This window comes from Neocloeon triangulifer, unplaced genomic scaffold (assembly GCF_031216515.1).
Source record: "Neocloeon triangulifer isolate White Clay Creek 2 clone unplaced genomic scaffold, ASM3121651v1 ptg000015l, whole genome shotgun sequence".
In the NCBI taxonomy this organism is placed as follows: domain Eukaryota; kingdom Metazoa; phylum Arthropoda; class Insecta; order Ephemeroptera; family Baetidae; genus Neocloeon; species Neocloeon triangulifer.
In genome coordinates, this window is record NW_026775557.1 from 1,642,000 (window position 1) to 1,661,542 (window position 19,543).

General features: G+C 39.1%; 3 protein-coding genes across 8 annotated transcripts; 2 read left to right on the forward strand and 1 right to left on the reverse strand.

The window, feature by feature from the left end:
* The first annotated feature begins 471 nt into the window (after nucleotides 1-471).
* LOC132202579 (WD repeat-containing protein 44) lies at nucleotides 472-5,610 on the forward strand. Of its 3 annotated transcripts, none has more exons than XM_059629567.1 (15): nucleotides 472-714; nucleotides 1,517-1,616; nucleotides 1,668-1,751; nucleotides 2,075-2,143; nucleotides 2,196-2,481; nucleotides 2,539-3,062; nucleotides 3,123-3,259; nucleotides 3,456-3,593; nucleotides 3,651-3,864; nucleotides 3,986-4,423; nucleotides 4,483-4,614; nucleotides 4,668-4,829; nucleotides 4,885-5,000; nucleotides 5,056-5,183; nucleotides 5,245-5,610. In XM_059629567.1, exons 1-15 carry the CDS (start codon nucleotides 629-631, stop codon nucleotides 5,499-5,501), a joined length of 2,871 nt encoding a protein of 956 aa, XP_059485550.1. In that variant the 5' UTR covers nucleotides 472-628; the 3' UTR covers nucleotides 5,502-5,610. The 3 variants fall into 3 exon arrangements, with proteins under 3 accessions (XP_059485550.1, XP_059485552.1, XP_059485551.1); XM_059629569.1 differs by having other exon boundaries at nucleotides 3,483-3,593; XM_059629568.1 differs by having other exon boundaries at nucleotides 1,668-1,739.
* A 204-nt stretch (nucleotides 5,611-5,814) lies between these two features.
* Nucleotides 5,815-12,916, reverse strand: LOC132202400 (transcription cofactor vestigial-like protein 4). Of its 4 annotated transcripts, none has more exons than XM_059629291.1 (4): nucleotides 12,416-12,686; nucleotides 11,881-11,959; nucleotides 6,283-6,627; nucleotides 5,816-6,164 (listed from the first exon to the last, which is right to left on the reverse strand). In XM_059629291.1, the coding sequence occupies exons 2-4, from the start codon at nucleotides 11,954-11,956 to the stop codon at nucleotides 6,028-6,030; spliced, it is 558 nt and encodes a 185-aa protein (XP_059485274.1). In that variant the 5' UTR covers nucleotides 11,957-11,959; nucleotides 12,416-12,686; the 3' UTR covers nucleotides 5,816-6,027. The 4 variants fall into 4 exon arrangements, with proteins under 4 accessions (XP_059485276.1, XP_059485274.1, XP_059485275.1 ...); XM_059629292.1 differs by lacking the exon at nucleotides 12,416-12,686 and adding an exon at nucleotides 12,252-12,275; XM_059629290.1 differs by lacking the exon at nucleotides 12,416-12,686 and adding an exon at nucleotides 12,756-12,916 and having other exon boundaries at nucleotides 5,817-6,164.
* LOC132202399 (SR-related and CTD-associated factor 4) lies at nucleotides 12,703-19,495 on the forward strand. The gene is made up of 16 exons (XM_059629289.1): nucleotides 12,703-13,203; nucleotides 13,295-13,423; nucleotides 13,477-13,638; nucleotides 13,691-14,002; nucleotides 14,066-14,190; nucleotides 14,349-14,505; nucleotides 14,561-14,769; nucleotides 14,823-15,005; nucleotides 15,059-15,165; nucleotides 15,221-15,429; nucleotides 15,486-15,657; nucleotides 15,718-15,873; nucleotides 16,005-16,515; nucleotides 17,412-17,857; nucleotides 17,971-18,042; nucleotides 18,518-19,495. The coding sequence occupies exons 1-16, from the start codon at nucleotides 13,174-13,176 to the stop codon at nucleotides 19,171-19,173; spliced, it is 3,636 nt and encodes a 1,211-aa protein (XP_059485272.1). The 5' UTR covers nucleotides 12,703-13,173; the 3' UTR covers nucleotides 19,174-19,495.
* The last annotated feature ends 48 nt before the right edge of the window (nucleotides 19,496-19,543 follow it).

Below are 19,543 nucleotides of genomic sequence, written 5' to 3' on the forward strand. Positions count from 1 at the left end.
AATTTTAAATAGTTTCATAAAAATATCATGAAATATAATTAATTTTACCATTTTTAAATTTTCCTTTCATTAGGTTTTAGTTCTTATTGATCATGTTGGCATTCACCCTTCGCAACCCAAAAACAAGCTCTTTGATTGGTAGAGACATTGAATTTCAAGATGGGCCCGGACGCTTGGCAACACCGCACTGATTTAACACGGAGAGCATAAGGCAAGGAGTGCGGAGAGGAGCAGGCAAAAATGCGCGCGCGAGAAAGGATTCCTATTTATTTTCTACAAAAATTAAGAATTTTCTGTAATATTAGAGAATTAGACAAAAGCTTTTTGTACTTAAAAGACACGCAAAGCAAAATTGTTGCTTTGCGCGCGACTTGGTACATAAAATCCTTCTTGCTCCTCAGTCCTCACCCATGCTACATTTCACGTTAACGCCCCCTTTCATAGCACACTGTTGCAATTTGGTGCAATCCGCCTTGCCCTCATTTGGTTTTTGGTTAGGAGACGGATGGCTATTGTACCAAAGAAACTTGCTACAATCGAACATCGTGAACCTGTCTTCCTCGTTTTTGCACCTCTGTATTATGTCAAAATGAGTTTTCTACCCTACTTATTAGCTACGATTTAATTTATGGAACAAATGGCTGAGACGTCGTCTAACAGCGACTCGGAAGAATTTTTTGACGCCGAAGACATCACACCTCATCGCAGTAGCAGGTAAAAATCACCCACATAAATAACAAGGGTCTACGCCCAATCCCAATGATAGACAGATTATCTTGTAAATTTCAAACCGGGCAAAGCAAAGTTTGAAATCTGTTTGAAACCTTAGCTTCCCAAAGCCTTCAGCATAAAATTTTTTCTTATAAATACACTACAATATGAATTTTAGCAAAATGAAAAGAGGTCTTGCCTGTTTTGTCCTTAATTGCCTCTTGATAAGTACATACATTATATACATATAAGTCAATATGATGTACCATTTGTACCGCAGACAAATATTTTTTTATCGTTTCGTCCTTGAAATTTGTTAAACTCCCTTTTAGATTACATGCAAGGATCAAGGATTGTACGAATCACTCTTAAACACCTTAAATTTTGGGTTCACATTTTTAAAGGAGAAATATAAGCAAAAAATATGGCAATGATTGATACAAGAGCGCAAGAGCTTCAAAATAGACAGATCTTAGCTAAATTATCCAAAAGCAGCAGTTTGTGCATAAAATAAATTTACTTGAAATTTTCATTATTTTATAGTCTAGAGCACAACAACAATTTAAAATAGTACGCAAGGTTATTATTATTTTTTTTAATAATTAAATAATCCAACTAAAATCATGAGATTATATTATTGGGAATTTTCCCTAATCATAATTTTTGTCCTACATGAACACAACACAGCTCAATTTTTAATTTTGTGCGCCTTTTATAATCAAAATTCCTCTACTCTCAACTTGTATTTTATACTACTGTGACAAACATTGCAAATGTAATCCCAACCATATTGTTTAAATTCTAGAAGAAGCAGGTCCAGCCTCAATAAAAACCAACCCGCAGGTGCAATTTCACCTAAAGCAGAAAACTCCGCTGCAAAACAGGAGACAACTATAGAGGAGACGGTAAGCTAAAATTGGATTAAATGGTACTTTATTTAAAAACATCATCCTCAGCCTGCACAACTGGAAAACAATGCTGCCTTACCTGCACTGCCGCTAACTCAACCTGATGTTCCCGATGGATTGGTACATAAAATAGTATATATATTATTTTTTCCTATCTAAAAATTCATTCGGAGTAAGTTAATTGTTCCTCCTTAAAACTATTCCTTAGCCGAACTATTCCAAGCATTATGTAACAGTCAAGTCAAAGACAGATAATGTAATGTCAAAAGATAGGAGACATTTTGCATGTTTCAAACATTAATTTGCCTAGAATTGCAAAAGCATAGGATATAACATAAATATATATAAATTTATTGTTTAACGCATTTTCTAATGAATCATAAATAATGTTAATTTATTCTAAATTTTTACTGAAAATGTATAGTTGAATAAAAAAAATTTGGAATGAATTGCAGCGCACAAAAAAGGAAAATCTTACCCTGCCAGTGGTTTCTGCAGTACTTGATGAAAAGGAGGAGGAAGTTGTACGTAGCATTAAACGATAACTGAATTTTTTTCTAATGAAACAATTGACAGCGTTCACGTCTTGAGGAGACACAAACAAGGAGGCGCAGAGTTCAGGAATTGCGTCAGCGCCTGACAACAGATGACGACCCCCAAGCTTCGGCCGCCACCTCTGGCTCTCCCCAGGGCTCGACAGCTTCATCTGTTGACAATATGTATCTTACTGGAAGGGCATCTGTCCAGTCTGCGCCTTCGACTTCCCATCCGTTTAGAATTATTGACACCACCGACTCAGTCAGTCTTAGCTCTATAGGCAGGGGAGGACTTCTTTTATCACAATTTAAATCTGAACCAGCTTGTAAGTTTAAAATAATTCGTTGAGCCTATTGATTAAATAACAATATATATTTTTCAGCTGTTGTTCTGTTAACTGGCAGCAGTTCTCAGCCACTGCAAGAGCCAGACGTGATTGCCAGCACGAAAGGTTTGGTGCCCGTAGCTCCACCCAGGAGGAAAAAGAAGCCCAAGGCGCCAAGTGTGCTACCCCAGGCTTCTGGAGAAGAGGCATCTCCTCTGCCCTCACCGGCCAGCACCCTTGCTACTCTTGCTGAAGAGTGGGAGCGCAGCCTGGATTTAAAGGCAGCCGTCAAGGGCCAGTACGTGGTAAAGCCGCAAGACACAGCCACTTCAAGAGCCGAGCCGTCGCCACCTCCATCATCACCTACTTCTCCTCTGGCCGCCGCTGCTGCTGCTTCGGCTCCGCTTCCACCACACTCTTCGTCTTGCTCTTCTGGCTTTAGCTCAGCGTGCTCCAGTCTACCAAGATCAGCCCGCCCTAGTCCCAGAAACTCAAAAGAACGGAACGGCGCAGCTGGCATCAAGGCTGAGGAGTTGGGAGTTCGAACAAGAACTGACTCTGGGAAGCAGCTTACTGATCTGGTGTGACTTCATTCATCATCTTTAACTATATTTTAATAATGTTTAATTAAACTAAATTAGGAAATTCTTGAGCAAGTTACTGTGCTGAATTTGGATACGGGGGAACGAGTGCCATTGTCTATTGCAGAGGACAAACTACCTCAGTGCATCAATCCACTTTCCTTGCACATTATGCGACTGACTTCTGAATACGTGAGGTAAAATCATTCTGAAAATGTTAATTTCTTTCTTTTGCTACTTACCCTGCTTTTAGGTTGTATGGAAAAATGGGCATTCTAATTTTTATTGTTATGCTAACAAATAATGGTAGATAGCAAGTAAATTTTTACACTGATTATTGCCACTTTTCTATATTTTACTGATAATTTTCTGTCTGCACCTATGTTTTCATAGATTGAAGAATACGTTAATGTTTTGCAGCAACTCAAGCTTGGAAAAGGATAGAGAAAGTGACGAGGAAAGCGTCATGAGTGAGCGACCGCAAACTTTGGCAGATGACACAGAGAGCATCAACATCCCTGTTAAAAAGAGGTTCCTTAATTTGTTTTAAGTTTCAAATAACCAATTAAATGTTTTCAAAAATTCCAGGAGTCAAATACGTAGGCTTATAGGGCAGTCTGTAAGAAAAACAATAGACAAAGCAAAACACCTGGCTCATGAAGTCCGCTTGCACGGATCTGCCGGAAATTCTGGCCGCGAGGCATTAAAAGAAGCTGGTGAAGAGGAGGAGACTGCAGCCAAAATAAAACTACGTGCTGGCCACAAAGGTCCATACGAGTTTGATTGCGTCAAACAACTGCAGGTAATTTTTTTAAACAACAAAGTATTTACATGGATTGTTTTTAATAAACCAGATCTTAAAAAATTACCAAAAGGTATTAAAACAAGGTTATATTGATTCTAATTATTTTTAATATTCGAAGGACATGTCAAATGCCCATTCTGGGCCGATTTGGTGTGTTCGCTTCTCTGTCTGCGGTAGACTCCTGGCAACTGCTGGCCAAGATAGGGTTCTCAGAGTGTGGGTTCTGAGGGAGGCCATGGCATATTTTTCCGACATGTGCACAAAGTACAGCCATCCAAAAAGCTCGCCCACACCCTCGCAGGAGTCGCTGCAGGCAGTGGCACCAGAAGAGCCAAAACCCTCTGCAGATGATGGCATGGGGCCATTCATGGCTCGCCCCTTTGTTTCCTACGTTGGCCACACATCTGATCTGCTGGACGTCTCTTGGTCCAAGAACTACTTTGTGCTGAGCTCGTCCATGGACAAGACTGTCAGACTTTGGCACATATCGCGCCAGGAGTGCCTCTGCTGCTTCCAGCACATTGATTTTGTTACCGCAATTGTATTTCATCCGAGGGTAATATTTTAAATTTGTATGGTTTAGGTTCAAAATATACAAATTTTTTCCCTGTGTAGGATGACAGATACTTTTTATCTGGCTCTCTAGATGGAAAACTACGGCTGTGGAACATACCTGACAAGAAAGTGGCAGTTTGGACAGAAGTTGAAGGTCCCATCAAACTTGTAACTGCAGCAAATTTTTGCCAAGTAATAAACAATTCTTTTTTAAATCGCATTCACATATGTTTTTTTCCCTTCAGAATGGAAAGTTTGCTGTCATTGGCACTTACGACGGGCGCTGCGTCTTTTACACCACGGAAAATCTGAAGTACCACACTCAGATCCACGTTCGCTCTTCAAGAGGTAGAAATAGTCAAGGAAGGAAAATAACAGGAATCGAGCCAATGCCTGGAGAAGACAAGGTATAAGGGATATGGTTTTATTAGTAACATAAATAAATGTACATGTCTCTTTCAGATATTAGTTTCTAGCAATGATAGCCGTATTAGACTTTACGATCTTAGGGACCTGAATCTTTCATGCAAATATAAAGGCTATGTCAACATCAGCAGCCAAATAAGTGCAAGTTTTAGGTAACATTGTTGTTGTTTTTTTCACATAAAAGTTGTTAACTAATCAAACTATCAGTCATGATGGGAAATACATCACAAGTGGATCTGAAAACCAAGTAATTTATATATGGAGGACATACCACGAGCAAGCCAAATTTACATCAGCACGGAGAGATAGGAACAGTTTTTGGGAAGGCATAAAAGGTAGGCTGTCTTGTAACTAAATTTTTCATTGTTATAAATTTGAAACAACTCAACTTTGCAGCGCACAATGCAATGGTGACTTGTTCTGTGTTTGCACCACATCCTGCTTCCATCATCCGCCAACTTGAGGCCACCGCTTCGCTGAATCTACTAGGCTCTGGTACAGCTGGCACTTTGCAAGCTTCAACCACCCCAGAGGCAGCTTCAAGTGGCGATGGTTACATCCTGGTCTCAGCAGATTTCAACGGTTGCCTCAAAGTGTTCCTGAACAGACCCAAGGCCAAGCACAGCTCGTTGCCAGCATCAGCGATGGCCTAACTGATATAATTATTTACAACACCTGCATACTATTAAAGCTTCAGATATGTACCAAGTTATTTGTGCTGTGGTTATTACAATAAACATCATGTTCTTTTAAACAAGACCATTTAAAGTTATCTCTTTTAATCTAACTGAACATAAATTTTTTATTAAGATAAGTAGTGCTTCTTTCATTTCAGAATAAGAAAGCTATACGATATTTATATTTAATCACTCTTTCACCAATTTATTTATTTTACTATTAAAAAAAAATTATAATATTCATTGAGGATAAAATTTTTGAAACAGGTTAATTATATTGGTAGGGAAATAAAAAAATCATACTTTCTAATTTGATCTGTTTAATTGTTTACCACTTGATAATAACTTAAATGTTGACTAACAATATGCAATAATATAAAATAAATACACATGTCTAGAGCATTTTACACAACTGATAGTACAAAGATAATAATAATATTCTCTTGTTGAAAGTCTCGACTTGAATCGCACACACACATTTTAAAAGCACGACACATTCCATTCAGACGACGGCCGAAACAACAGACGGCGATGCAGGTGGAGAGGACGAGCAAGAGGAAGTCTTTTCATCGTTGTCCTTTTTTGAGGCTTGCAGTCTGTGCCAGGTGTCGCCCAACGCCTTGGCAAAATGGTCATCAACTGAAATTCGAAAAATAGTTGTTAAAATTTTAATTATCTATTAAGACATTTTCAAAAGGAGATTGTATTGAATATTTAGATATTTTTTCTAATTTAGCCAATTATTTTAACAAGGTACCTGTCAGCGGGGTAAAAGAAGAGTCTTCTGTGGGGTCAAACTGAGTCTTCTTGGGCGACGGCGGTCTTTGTTGAGCATTGCTGCTGTGTGGAAAGAGGGCCTGGTAGTCCTGGCCTAGGGAGCGTCGGAAGTGCTCGTCAATGACTGGGTCACTCTCGCTGGGGCCGCGCTGACCAGAGCGTTCCTCTGGTTCCAGGCGCCGACGACTCCTGGTGCTCATGTCCAATGGACTGTCATCATCTGCGGCGCTTCGTGTCGGCGCCACTGACCGCGATATTGGACACGGACGTCTGTCCCGACGCCATCTTGCAGACGGCTGCAAGTCCTTACCCAGGGAGTCTCCTTCTGCGAACAAAAAGTTGGAAGTTAAATTTTTTTTCAAGAGTTAAAACAAATAAATTTAATTCAATGGTAGTTAAAACATCAAAATCTTCACAAATTATAGCAGAAATCTACTAGTTGTAAACCCTTTCTTCTCTTTTTCTAATTACATTTTTTTTAATCAACCGTGAAGAATTAATAATTTTAAAATTTTATTCTTTGTAGTCTATCCAGAGAAGTGTGTGGTAAACTCTTTTTTAATTTTATTGTTTTTATACTTGTTCTTTAATTTGCAGAAATTATACGTGAAATGTGAACTATAATATAATATTGTGTATTATACCCAATGAACGCAGATGAAGATTAGAAAAACTTGCAAACGGAGCTTGAATGCATATATCTAAATATACATATAAATTAATCAATAAAAAATACGCATTCAAAAATTAAATATTGCCCTTCAAAAAATTACACATTCAAAATGTCAATTCAATAAGTTAAAAATTACTCTAAAGGGAGCAAGCAGTTTTTTTTTTTCATTTTTAAATAGAGCTAGCTTGAAAGACTAAACAATATGCATTTGTTGTTAGTCATATCCTTTCAAATTATCTTTTTTTTTAGAAAAAAATTCTTTCCAATTGTGAGCACCAGAATTAACACTTTGCACAGCTCACAAACCTGATGAAAAACAATTCAAGATATAAAATTAAATTAAAAAAAATAGCAGCTATTGTAATGTTTTCTTTCTTTACCAAGTAAATTTAAATATGATTTAAATTGGGTTGAATTAAAAATATAGCTCTTCAGTGCGATTAAATAAGAGCCTAAGTTGTTCTTCGTTAGTGTTAGTTGTATTTTTTTTGTGACGGGTTTGCGTTGTTAAAAAGTTTATTCCAGTTTCTGTTTTAATAATCCAAAATAAATTCAACTAGAATTCAAAAACTGGGCAAGAAAATCAATGCTCCAAATTCTAACTCTTACTTTTTTCTAAACAAATCAGGAGTTCTGTCAATAAAAAATAAAATTTTCTCATTTAAAATACTAAAAATCAAGACAAACAGCTACAAACTGAACATGACTGTAGGATCATAATTTCTCATACTCATACTGAAAGCTGACCAGCTAACCTTATCCAGCATTTATACTCTCAACATGAAAAGTTGAAATCTCGATTTAATTTTAATGTTTTCTTAACTTTTTTGTGAAATTTAAATTTGATAAAAATTAATGAAATAAAAAAATAAAAAGCAGAACAAATTTTCTGTAGACCAGTTACAATTAAATTATATCCATTCAAAGCTTTTCTTTTTCTTGCACACCAAGTCCACATTAGCAGACATATTAATATTTATTCAGATTGAAATGAGAGGCCGCGGGGAAACTCCACGTTGAATTTAATTTGACGTTTTTGATCAAGAAACAGAGCAGCAATGCTTTGTGTTAAAGAGAGAGAAACGATTGTGGCTTTTGTTAATTATTATTCAAGCGTTCGTGCGCGGCTACTTGACTTTCCAGCATCCTTCCTCTGGGCTGCAACTACCCGAAATCTCGGCGGCTCATCTCCTCGGAGGAGAGAAGAGGCCCTACCCAGCAGCATCGACGCTCGCTCGCTTGTGTTATAATCACGCGTTATTATTTTTCTCATTTTTTGTGCCGGACATGAAGGCGCCGCCTGTGGCAGAAGGGGAGGAAGGCAGGCCCGTTTTTTGTTGCCTGCCTGGCTCCTGTGTGTCAGGTCAGAAGACCTTTTCCTAATTAAAAACGCTCCGTGGGAACAAATCACTGCACCCAACAAAGGTAGCACAATCATTTCAAAACTTAATCTTCTTTAAAAGCGACTCTAATCGCTTTTTAATTAAAGTCTAACAAAATATTTTTTTGAAATAAAATGTTTTAAAATATAGAGAAATGCTAAAATTTCTTAGATTTTAAATATTTCAAGATTCCACTTTATAACAGTTTGAAAAAATAACTTAGTTGAGGATAGAGATTTTGAAATAAAAAAGGTTCACACCGACCGCCGCCGCCGCGATTTGATCAAGGCGCTGAATGAAGCGTCTTTGGGCTCGACCTTGAACCTGGCTGGAAGGTCTTTTTACGTTTTCATTCAAAGATCTCTGGAGCCAAAAGCAATTTGGCCTCCCCTCCTCTCATTCAAGCCACGCAAGGAGCAAAAAAACAGAAGATGAGGCAGAGAAGAGAGCAGAGGATCGGCGTCAGGTGGGGACAAAAAATCACACCGGATATCATCAGCGGCGCGGCCGAACCTTCCGAATATTAATTCTCCACCGCGTCAAAAGTTAAACGTGCATGCAAATTTAGAACTTTTACGTGCGTTCAAAAATATAAATTGCAAAACTGTAGTAATTCGAGTGGAAATTTAAAATCACAACATTGAATAGAATATTCTTAATATAGTGATTTGGTTTAGATCTCAAAGTTTAAATATTATGTTTCAAAGTTCAAAGTTGTAAAATTAAATCAATTAAAATGAAGACTACCCTCGAAAAATATGAACATTTTTTTTTAAACTGAAATTACATTTCACTGTAAGATGATAATAAACTAATGCAGTTAATTTTTTAAGTTTAATGGAAATTTATACATGAAATGTAATTTGAAAATTGCGTAAAAAAATGTGATTAAGTTAATTTTTGATTGAAAGGAAGTTGGAATAATTAGATAATCTCACCAGGGCACTGAACCCAGGGTTGCCAGAACATGGACGGTGGTCGGCATAGGGCCACTTGCATCATGGTTGAACGCCAGCTTCCAACTGAGAACCCAACCCAAGTCGCTCCCTGGCCGGCCGGCGGACCGACGGCGCAGGTAACGGCGGCGGCGAGAGCGCCCTGAAGCCACCCAGCAGCCAACCTGCCTCTCGACAACCGCGGCGGCGCCTCCTGCGTTCAGACCAATGAATGCCCGCAACCCTTTGACGCCTTCCGCCGTGATTTTAAATTGTCTGAGGAGGAAAGGTCGCTATAAAAAATAGTCTTTCTCCTTAAATTACTTGCTAATCGATACAAAAAAATTATCCTGCCTAAATATTTAATTGTGTGGAATCTAAGCGTGTTTTAATGGTTCTATCTTGAATTAATATGAACCAGTCAACATCGTAGGTAAAATTGGAAAGTTTTAATTTCTGAGATTTGCAAATTTGTAATTACAGTTAAATTAGAGTAAAAATTTACAGAATTTCTGAAAAAATTTACTAGAAAAGTGCATTAAAACTATGCATGAATCCCTTAAAGTAAAAGAAATATTAAGAAATTAAGCAAATAGAAAAAGCTTTTTTATCTTTAAGCACATTCTACTAAATTAAAACTAACAATCAAGAAGGTTAAAAGAAATGCGACAAGTAAAGAACTTTTGCAGCATTTTATTGAAAAATTGAAAAAAAAATCTAATTATTCATTAACTCCGATCAATAAAATTAACAAAAATTTGATGCTTTAATCATAAATTGAACAAAATTTAACATCCTCAAAGCTAATTTTGATTTTTAAATTTTTTTTTATAGCATCTATGAAAATTTTAAGGCTTGAAAAGACTAATTTTAGTGGAATTTTTTAAATGTGCGTGCCTTCCCTTAGATTTCTCTTTACGAAAGGAATTAATAAAAAGCCTTTCACAAGACAAATTTTGATGTATCACAGTTCACGGTTTATAGGCGATGCTGCTGATCTCCTGCGCTGATGCATCAGGCGAATAATTCATATATTTTATGCCCCAAAGCTGTGAGATACGAATCGCCTCTGCGTTTCTGCTCCAGGGTTATGCATGCAAAATATTATTTTATAATGAGTCGTGATGCGAGCGAAATGGATCTGAATTTCTGAACTGCGAGTTTTGAATCGAATGTGGCCTGCAGGAGCAGAGGCTGCGGGCACTTTCCGAGAATGAGCCGCATCACGAGATTTGTCGTGACCGGCGGTTGAGGCCTCATGAATGAACATCCAAGCCACTCTCGCACGCAACACAAAAGTCGAGGCTGAGAGAATTAATTAATTGCGACTTCCATTATTGTTTGCTCTCCAAAACGGCTCTGCTTGCGACACCTTTTTCCTCCGCCCTGTGTGTATAAAACCCGATTAGCCGCGCTATTCGCGGAATGCGCCGCGCCACAAAATTATAAATTTATTATTGGCCAGGAAATTTATCCCAAGTGCTGACAGTGCCCCGCGTTTCTTTCTGCCGGATGTCGCATTTTTGTTTTCAAAACTGCCTCTGTCAATTTGAATTTGTGCTGGCTCAGTATATATTGCTCGAATTGCTAATTAAAATAGTAATTAAATTTTAATTAATTCAGTAATTCATGAGAAGCTCAAATTTTACCTTTTGGCAAAAGACGATACCAATTATTCGTGACTTTTCCATTGTTTGCTTTCTTTAAGCTCCTAATTTCATTACTATTATTTTTTTTGTGTGAATAAATTGGCGACATTAATTTTTATTTTTTTTTTATTTGAATGGTAACAAAAAGATTTTATTCTAAATTTTATTCTGCTTAAAAGAGATAAAAATTATTTCTATTTAATTGATGTAATAATATTAATTTTATTTTCTCAACTAAATACGATTTTCTCATGCATTAGGTTTTATTTAAAAATTACTTTAATTACTTAAAAATTTATAAGTTGTTTGATTTTTTTTTTTTAATCAACAGAAACTCTTATTATTGAAAAAAAATCAGTATATATAATAAAAATTATAAACATTAAAACTTTTGTCTCAAAATGATAACTTTGCAATAAACAGATTTATTTTTTAATCATGTGCTCGGGATTCAGAGAAATCTATTTAGTACGCCGGACAGTCACGGGCGGCAGCTTGAAATCGCGCATCGAACGCCTCCTGCCTGCTGCAATTCGAATCAGAATTGTACCCTGGGAGATGCAAAACACGGCAACATTCCTAAGCGAGTGCACTGCGCGCCCACAGGGGGCCGCGCCGGCCCCAAAGGGCCGCAGCATTGATTGCAACCAGCCCGTAGCTATGGCAACGGGACGGATCTCAAACCCCACACCCCGCACCGGATCAAATTTGCAAACGCTGCACAAGACAACTTGAGACGATATATAGGAATTTTAAATCAAAATTTTATTTTTAAATAAATAAAAATTAGGACTGCATAATAAAATAAAAATAAATTCACGAGCTCTTAATTTTTTTATAATTAAAATAAATAGTTATGAGTTATTATAAAATATCATTATATATTTCAAGGAAAATTCCGAAATTAAAAAAATAATAAAATTAAAAAAAAATACTTACTTGTCACTCCGGACTGGACCATAGTGGCTGCTCTGGAGAGAACTTCCAAAGGAGACTCTACCACAGAGTTGTCCATTATCTGCAAAAAAATCAGATACATTTTTTTTTATGAAATTAAAATCGTCGGTGGAATTTATTAAGAAAAAAATAGAACGGAGCTCAAACTTTCTTTCTGTGGGAACGGTACTTGGCTAAAAAAAATACTATCAAGCTTTTTATTTTGTCTACGTCATTTGAACGTCAGAAAAATTCTTGTGATTAAAAAATAAATCATTACAAAATAACATATCAAGGTTAATTAGAAAAAAAATTTTATGAAGAAACAATTTTTCAACCAGAATGTAAAATGTGCATAAAAATAAAAATATGACCTTTCAAAAGCTAATAAAAATTTCAATTAATTAAAAATTAAAAAAGTTTCCAGTGCTAAATTCACGCGAGCACATTCCTCGGCGGCGGCTGGCGAAACCCTAATGAAATATTCCCCATAAGGTTGCACACTTTACCATACCGCCAAGGTACGGCAGGCACTCACCTTCAGCTTCTATTTATTATCTGCAAAGGAAGTGAAACCGAGAGAACAAAGGGAGGGCCCGCTGATAAGGTGATCGGAAGTGTCGGCCGCTCGTGAAAAATAAATATAATCGGCGAGAAAAATGCGCACTGACAGGCTAGATTTTCGTGTCACGAGTCCCCCTGCCTGTACCCTGGAATGTCAATGGGCGAGAAAACACATACACGGCGCTCTATAGCACTGCGTTCGGTGTATACGAGCGAGAGAGCAAAACAAACACGACGTTGCGGGGCGATCGGTTCGGCGCGTCTGATCCGTCGTCGCGGGGCCGCGGATTCCCCATTCGGGCCCAGGGTCTTACCTGGTGAAACGAGGCTGCTGCAACCGTCTATCGGTATCGATCCTGCTCACAGATTTCCGCACATCCCGTCGCTTAGGCCGTCAGAGGAATTTGTGGTATGGCAAAAATGCAGAGAATCGAAGCCGACCTCCTTACCAGACCCACCATTGCCATCTTGGACGAAGAATGCCAACCAAACCGATCTACTTAGCGGGCGGGAAATTTCAAATTTCCAGATTTTTTAAGTTCGGGCGAATTCGGTTTTGCTCGGTTCACGGTTCGCCCGCTGCAGCGCCCCGTCCGACAGACGCCATTTTTTAGCGAACGCCGAGTGCCGATTATTTGTGGCCCCAGAATCGCGCCGATTGAGCTTCTAATTTTGTCATGGACTTGACATTCAACGGGTTAATTAGGTAGCTGGCAAATTCAAGCGTTCAACATGGAGCACGTGCGTTCGTTCAATGCAGAGGTGCGTTTGTTTAAATTGGTTCGCCGGACAGCAACACGTTTGCGTCCGAGAGTGCATGTTCCCATTTGTGATTTTCCGTATTTGTTTGCAGCTCTCGTCTCTGTACGAGGTCAAACCGCCTATTTCGAAGGCGAAGATGAACAACCTCACCAAGACAGCCATCAAAGCCATCAAGTTCTACAAACATGTTGTTCAGAGCGTGGAGAAATTCATACAAAAGGTTGTTATTTTCAAACTGACTTTTTTCAATGTTTAATGGTGTTTTTTTTTCAGTGTAAAATGGAATACAAAGTACCTGGGTTGTACGTCATCGACAGTATTGTGAGGCAGTCGAGGCACCAGTTTGGCGCAGACAAAGACGTCTTTGCACCGAGATTTGCAAAAAATCTCTACTTGACATTCACACACCTCTTTCAATGCCCTCCTGAAGACAAAGTATGAAACAAGTGCAAAATTTAACTTTCATAATCGTAATTTTTCTTTGCAGAGCAAAATCATACGAGTGCTGAATTTGTGGCAGAAAAACCAAGTTTTCACTGCCGATATTATTCAGCCCATTTTCGACTTGGCAGACCCAAATAAAAGGCCTGAGCCTACTGCAAATGGAGTCACTGTCAAAACTTCGCCTCAAAAAGCAGTGACAGACAGCAGCACACCAAAGTGGCCTGAAACTGCCGGAAGCACTCCGAAGGTGATGAACGCGCCACAAGGAGACCAGCAGCATTCCTTGGTACAGCAGCTACAGACTCTGCAGCACCTGTTTATATTGCAGCAGCAACAAGGGCAGCAGGAGCAACAAGTACAGATTTTTCAACTTTTAATATCTAGAGAACGTTCACTACATAAAATTTCCTTTATATAGGTTAAATTTGACAAGAAGCTGCTTGATTTTGATTATGGTGACGAGGAGGAAGAAGATCACAACGATGGTTCCAACCAAGCTGGGCAAGGAGGGGATTCTCTTCCAGCTCTAGAGTCTCTTGGAAAGTAAGAAAATTATAAATAATTATAAACTTGAAAAAAAAATTGCAGTAATAAACTTATATTTACTCTTAAGAAATATATTAAATAATATTCATAATCTTTTTAATATTATAATGGTGCAAGAAAATAGAATATTACCAAATTAATCCTTTTCGTTGCAGTCTTCTAGCTAATCCGGTAGTGTTAAGGCAACTGCAGACTTTGCAAATGACAGTGAGCCAACAGCAACAAGTAGAGATTGAAGAAAAAGTCAGGCGACTGCAAGAAATGAAGCAACAAGAGGCTGAATTTGACAAACACCTTGCGCAGACTGTTCCTGTATGTGTATATAAACTTTTAAAATGTGTGTTTGACTTAATAAATTGTTTCGCAGAATCTGCCTTTTGCAAGCCAATGTGAACTGAAGCCCATTCCGATATCGGAGCTGAAAGCAACGCCGAATGAAACTAATGTTGATCTTAGTGCATTTGGACTTGACATGTCAGTGCCACCTCCCGGTTATTCAGCCCTGTTGTCATCTATTCAGCAACAAGCTCTTCTAGGCGTTGATATATCTATGGATGCTGACTTAAGAAAACAACAGTAATTCTTTGCACCTGCATTTGGGAATTTAAATAACTCATTCATTTTTGCAGAGTGCAAATTATAAGTTTAGATTCTGGTGACGAAGGGAAATCTGAAAGAAGTAGGTCCAGAAGTAGATCTCCTAGAGGAAGGCGGCGAAGAATGAGATCTAGGAGCAGAGACAGAAGAAGAGGACGTCGATCCCGCAGTAACTCGCGGGGTAGACGTTCTAGAAGTAGATCAAGAAAAAGAGGGTCTGTACAACCTTCTTACTTTGAAAATTTTTATTATATGTTTGTAAACACAGGTTGCCATCAGGCAGCAGAGATAGAGAGGAGCGTGAACAAGAAAGAGAGAAGGAAAGAGAGCGAAAAAGGAAAGGACTAGCGCCAGTTAAAAAAGATCATTTGAGTGGTAGGTTTTGGCCTGGCATAAAGTGATGTATTGAAGACTACGTCGAACCCTAAAGTTTGCAGCACAACACTCTGGGTAGGGCACCTGTCTAAGCTGGTCCAACAAGAAGAACTTTCCGATACATTTGGAGAGTATGGAGATATCATTTCCATAGATTTGATACCGCCGAGAGGTTGTGCTTTCATCTGCATGAACCGTAGGCAAGATGCGTATAAGGCACTCAACAAGCTCAAAAATCACAAAATGCAGGGAAAAGTTATTACTGTAAATACTTGACAAGTTTGTAAATTGAAGGAATTAATTTTGATTTAAAATTATAGTTGGCATGGGCGCCTGGTAAGGGTGTGAAAGGCAAAGAATGGAAGGACTACTGGGAGGTGGAGCTTGGAGTGACATATATACCCTGGGTCAAATTGAGCAGAGAAGTCAATATGGAGCAGTTTGAGGAAGGTGGAATGGTAGACGAAGAAACAATACCTGACTATCTTAAAAGTAGGCTTTTTGCTTTGTGCAAAATAGAAACAGGAAGTCTTAATTTTCCACCAATTTTAGATAAAGCAGCGCAGCAAATGATGCCCCAAATGGTTCAGCCATTCCTTCAAATGCCGGAGGCCATAGCAGCCGCCACAGACACCTCTCAACCACCACCTAATGCGGGAATGCAAACAAACAATCCTCTTGCCATGGTTCCACCATTCAGCTTGCCTCGTAAGTTCTCTTGGTTTTTCCTGCACTTTTTTTTGTATTTTTATAAACAGATCCTAAATTAATTTAACAGAATCTACTCTGTGTTTAAATGTGGGGGTATCTTAAAAATTATTGTTTAAATATTTTTTCAGCACCACTTACTCTGACGATGAATCCAAATTTGGTTTCTATGGGCGTTCCTCCCCCTGGAATGCTGCCTATGGTTGTTGGCCCCTATGGCGCTGCCAACCCTTTGCTGTCCACATTGGGTCAAATACCTCTTCCGCCATCGGCTCCTCCTGGCCAAGACAAATTGCCTGAGGTGAATGTTCCACCGCCAGGACCAAACATGGGTGGCGCCGCTCCCCCTATGGAAATGAATCTGCCTGATAAGCTGCTGGACAGTGATATCATCATGGAAGACGCCAAACGGGGTGCAGGGAACCAAATGAGACTTAGTGACGAGCTGCTGGCTACCCTGAAGGGTGGCCCTCCACCTATTGGGCGTGAGGGAAGAGAAAGACGACCAAGGAGGGACCGCTGGGAACGCAGTCCTGAAGAACAGCAGTGGCACGCCAACAGGGATGACAGCCGCGCGCAGCCAACCACTTCAGTTCAGGATAGGCTGAGGAGTTTGGCACATGGAGATTATGACACCGGAAGGTAAGGACCAGCCGATTTTTCTATATAAAATTTATTTCCTTACTTTACCTTTTTATTTGGGCGCTCTTATCTTCACGAATTGGTATTAAGTTATTTACACTATAAATATTAATAATTTGCACTTCTTTTCAGACAGAATTGCAAGGGTTTGGGAATTATTTGTCTTATGATCTGTTGCTAATTATATCAGAATTGGCTAATTTACTTCTCTTACATCTATTCAAAATAATCAATTAGCAAAAAACCTTTTTTATCTTAAAACCCAATAATTAGAAAGCTGCAAATTGATTTAAAAATTCTATTGTTTGTAGAAATTTCTAAACTTGATAGTTTAAAGGAGACATTGGTAAGGGAGCATTCCATTGCACTACACTTCTGGAAACTAAACTCTGGATTTTCTTTCTTTTTATTATTATTAAATTATTTTTATTATTTTCAAAATCGGATTTTCCAATTCTTTTATATTCTTTTTCCAGCTTCACAATTAGGAGCAACATAATTTTTAATCAGTATTCACATTGTTTGAAACTAATTGATTTGACCTTGCAAATTTAAACATATATCCAAGAATTAAAAATCTATAAAAAAAAAACATTTATTTACTTGAAAATATGTTCTTTTTTGCATATTTTTCTTTGATGATTATGGCCATCTTGTTTTCTTTAATTTTTATTTAAACATAAATAAGCTAATTGCACGATATATCCCATTCTTTATCACTGTGACTCATAAATATATTGATGCACTGGAATCTTATTACGTATATAACATAGATTGGTGAATTAAAATAAATTATAATTTTTTTCATAACAAATTAAATAGGGAATTGAAAAGAAATTACATTTGTAAATTTTTTTATAATGACCAAAATATTTGCTTTTGTTTGTTTTCATTAGATTGGCTGGCCCCCGAGACCATGACTTACGCCTCTCTCCAGAGCGAGGCATGTCCCCGCCAAGGGAACCTGAGATGATGATTGGAGTTGGAGAAATAATGGACTTCATGGGTCCGCCAGGTGGACCCCCTCCTCGCCGCTACAGTCCTGACCCATACGGTGGCCCCTCCATCCTGGGACCTCCACCTATTCACGATGGCTTCCGTGGCCGAGGCCTTCATGATGACTTTGGCCCTCCTGTAGGCCCTGACTTTGGGCCACCCTTTGACGACTTTCCACCAAACGGAAGACCTTTTGACGACTTTCCTCCGGATCCGTTTGATGGCCCACCCCACGATGATTTCATGGACCGAGGGGACTTCTTTCCGCCACACCACGATATGTTCAGACCAAGGTCCGAAGGTTTCGGCATGCGCATGATGGGCCCTGGAGGACCACCCATTCGAGGTAAGGCAATTTTGATTTTTTTTTTCCAGGCGTTTTTCCTGTTTTATAAGGGATCTTCCATCAAATTGCTAGCTGGTGTTTCTTGGGTTGAGCAAAGTTTTCTGTTTTTTCAGGCATGTTCCGAGGCCCGAGAGGAGGACCCATGGGCATGAGAGGGCCTCGACCCATGCGAGTAGGACCACCAGGTATGAAAACAACTGGCTGTGCCATTTTTATCTTTGGGGATATTGAAAGGTCTCTTTGTGTTTAGGAATCATCTGTCTTTTTAATTAAATTAAATTGACCACTTTTACTTTCATTCCAATGTGTTGAGATGTTATTGAATTTTATTGAAGGTCATTTCATTTGAAAGTAGACTTCACATTCAGTTCATAATGTAAAAGTATCCATTTGTTAATTTCTGTAAATTTCTTGTTCAGAGTGAACTGTATTATAAAATAGGATTTTATAACATGTAATATATATTAACGTAAAATTTGAATTATTCAGTGGATTTGAACTTCCTTCAGCTTAATACTTAAGACAGACGATTCTAAAAAAAAAAATGGTAGTTTTCATTCTTGGGTCTTCATATGGGCCTTTTAGGTTTATGCATGCGCCGCTTTGAAGTATTTTTGCTCTTGAAATGGAACCTCGTATGCAAGCGCATAATAATTTCAGGTGCCATGTGGCATGAAGGCGACGGCCTTCCTTTTGACCCGATGGACGATGGCTTTAACGATGTGCCGTTCTTTGACGAACCTATGGATATGCACCCAGATATGCACATGCGGCGCCATCGAGAGCGCGGTGGCCGTGGGCGCTTCCCTCGCGGCCGTCATGAAGGGGGTCGTTGGGAAGAGGGCGGTCTAAGGGATGGCCCTAGAGATATTCCAAGAGACGGCCCTCGAGATGGCCCAAGGGATGGCCCTAGAGATGTTCCAAGAGATGGCCCTAGAGATGTTCCAAGAGATGGCCCTAGAGACGGCCCAAGAGATCTTCCCAGAGACGGCCGTAGAGATGGTTCACGAGACCGTACAGAAGAAAGAGGCCCTCGAAGGGAGGATAATGGCCGGCGAGAGGAACGTCCACGAGATGAAGAGCAACGACGTGAACGAGAACGCAGCCGACCTTCTCGCTGGAGCAAAGTCAGTCCTCCACCCCCTGAGATAATTGCAGCTGAAGCGCCTCCTGCCGTCCCTGACACGGTCCCTGAAAAGCCGTCAATACCTTCTGCAGTAGAAAATGGAGGAGGAGAAGGAGAGCCAGAGCCCGCTCCAGAACCAACCCCTGTTGCTGCTGCTGAAGAAACTGCACCTGAGGCGTCCGCTGACTAAGAAAATAGGAGCCTTTGACCAATGAGCTGTGATCAGACGATGCCAAAGAGATTTTTATGGGCTATTTTTGCAATAATAATGTTCAAATTTTTAAAATCTTGACTTTTCTTTGAACTGAATGAACGAACCCAGCAAAGGTAGGTCTGATCCAGCCAGCAGCAAAAGGACTCCGCCAGCGCCTGCACTCTAACGCAGTGTTTGGTGCAAGGTATTGTGTACATACTGTGGAAACACGATTTTGATTGTGAATAATTAATTATCCGATTGTATGGCATGCCTTTCGATGTGAAATAAAAAAAAATTCGCCGTCGAGCAAACGATACAACTTTTATTCAGGGTTCTCACGAGAGCCAAACTTCACTCATCACTT

Bases quoted from the DNA above. Each gene is read 5' to 3' on its own strand.
- LOC132202399 (XM_059629289.1), top strand. From the start codon at position 13,174: ATGGAGCACGTGCGTTCGTTCAATGCAGAG. The intron at 14,506-14,560 runs GTATGTGTATAT...ATTGTTTCGCAG, and splicing joins ACCTTGCGCAGACTGTTCCT to AATCTGCCTTTTGCAAGCCA. The intron at 15,430-15,485 runs GTAAATACTTGA...TTAAAATTATAG, and splicing joins TGCAGGGAAAAGTTATTACT to TTGGCATGGGCGCCTGGTAA.
- LOC132202579 (XM_059629567.1), top strand. From the start codon at position 629: ATGGAACAAATGGCTGAGACGTCGTCTAACAGCGACTCGGAAGAATTT. The intron at 1,752-2,074 runs GTATATATATTA...AATGAATTGCAG, and splicing joins ATGGATTGGTACATAAAATA to CGCACAAAAAAGGAAAATCT. The intron at 4,830-4,884 runs GTATAAGGGATA...TGTCTCTTTCAG, and splicing joins CAATGCCTGGAGAAGACAAG to ATATTAGTTTCTAGCAATGA.
- LOC132202400 (XM_059629291.1), bottom strand. From the start codon at position 11,956: ATGGACAACTCTGTGGTAGAGTCTCCTTTGGAAGTTCTCTCCAGAGCA. The intron at 6,628-11,880 runs GTAAGTATTTTT...TTTTGTTCGCAG, and splicing joins GGTCCAGTCCGGAGTGACAA to AAGGAGACTCCCTGGGTAAG. The intron at 6,165-6,282 runs GTACCTTGTTAA...TTCGAATTTCAG, and splicing joins TTCTTTTACCCCGCTGACAG to TTGATGACCATTTTGCCAAG.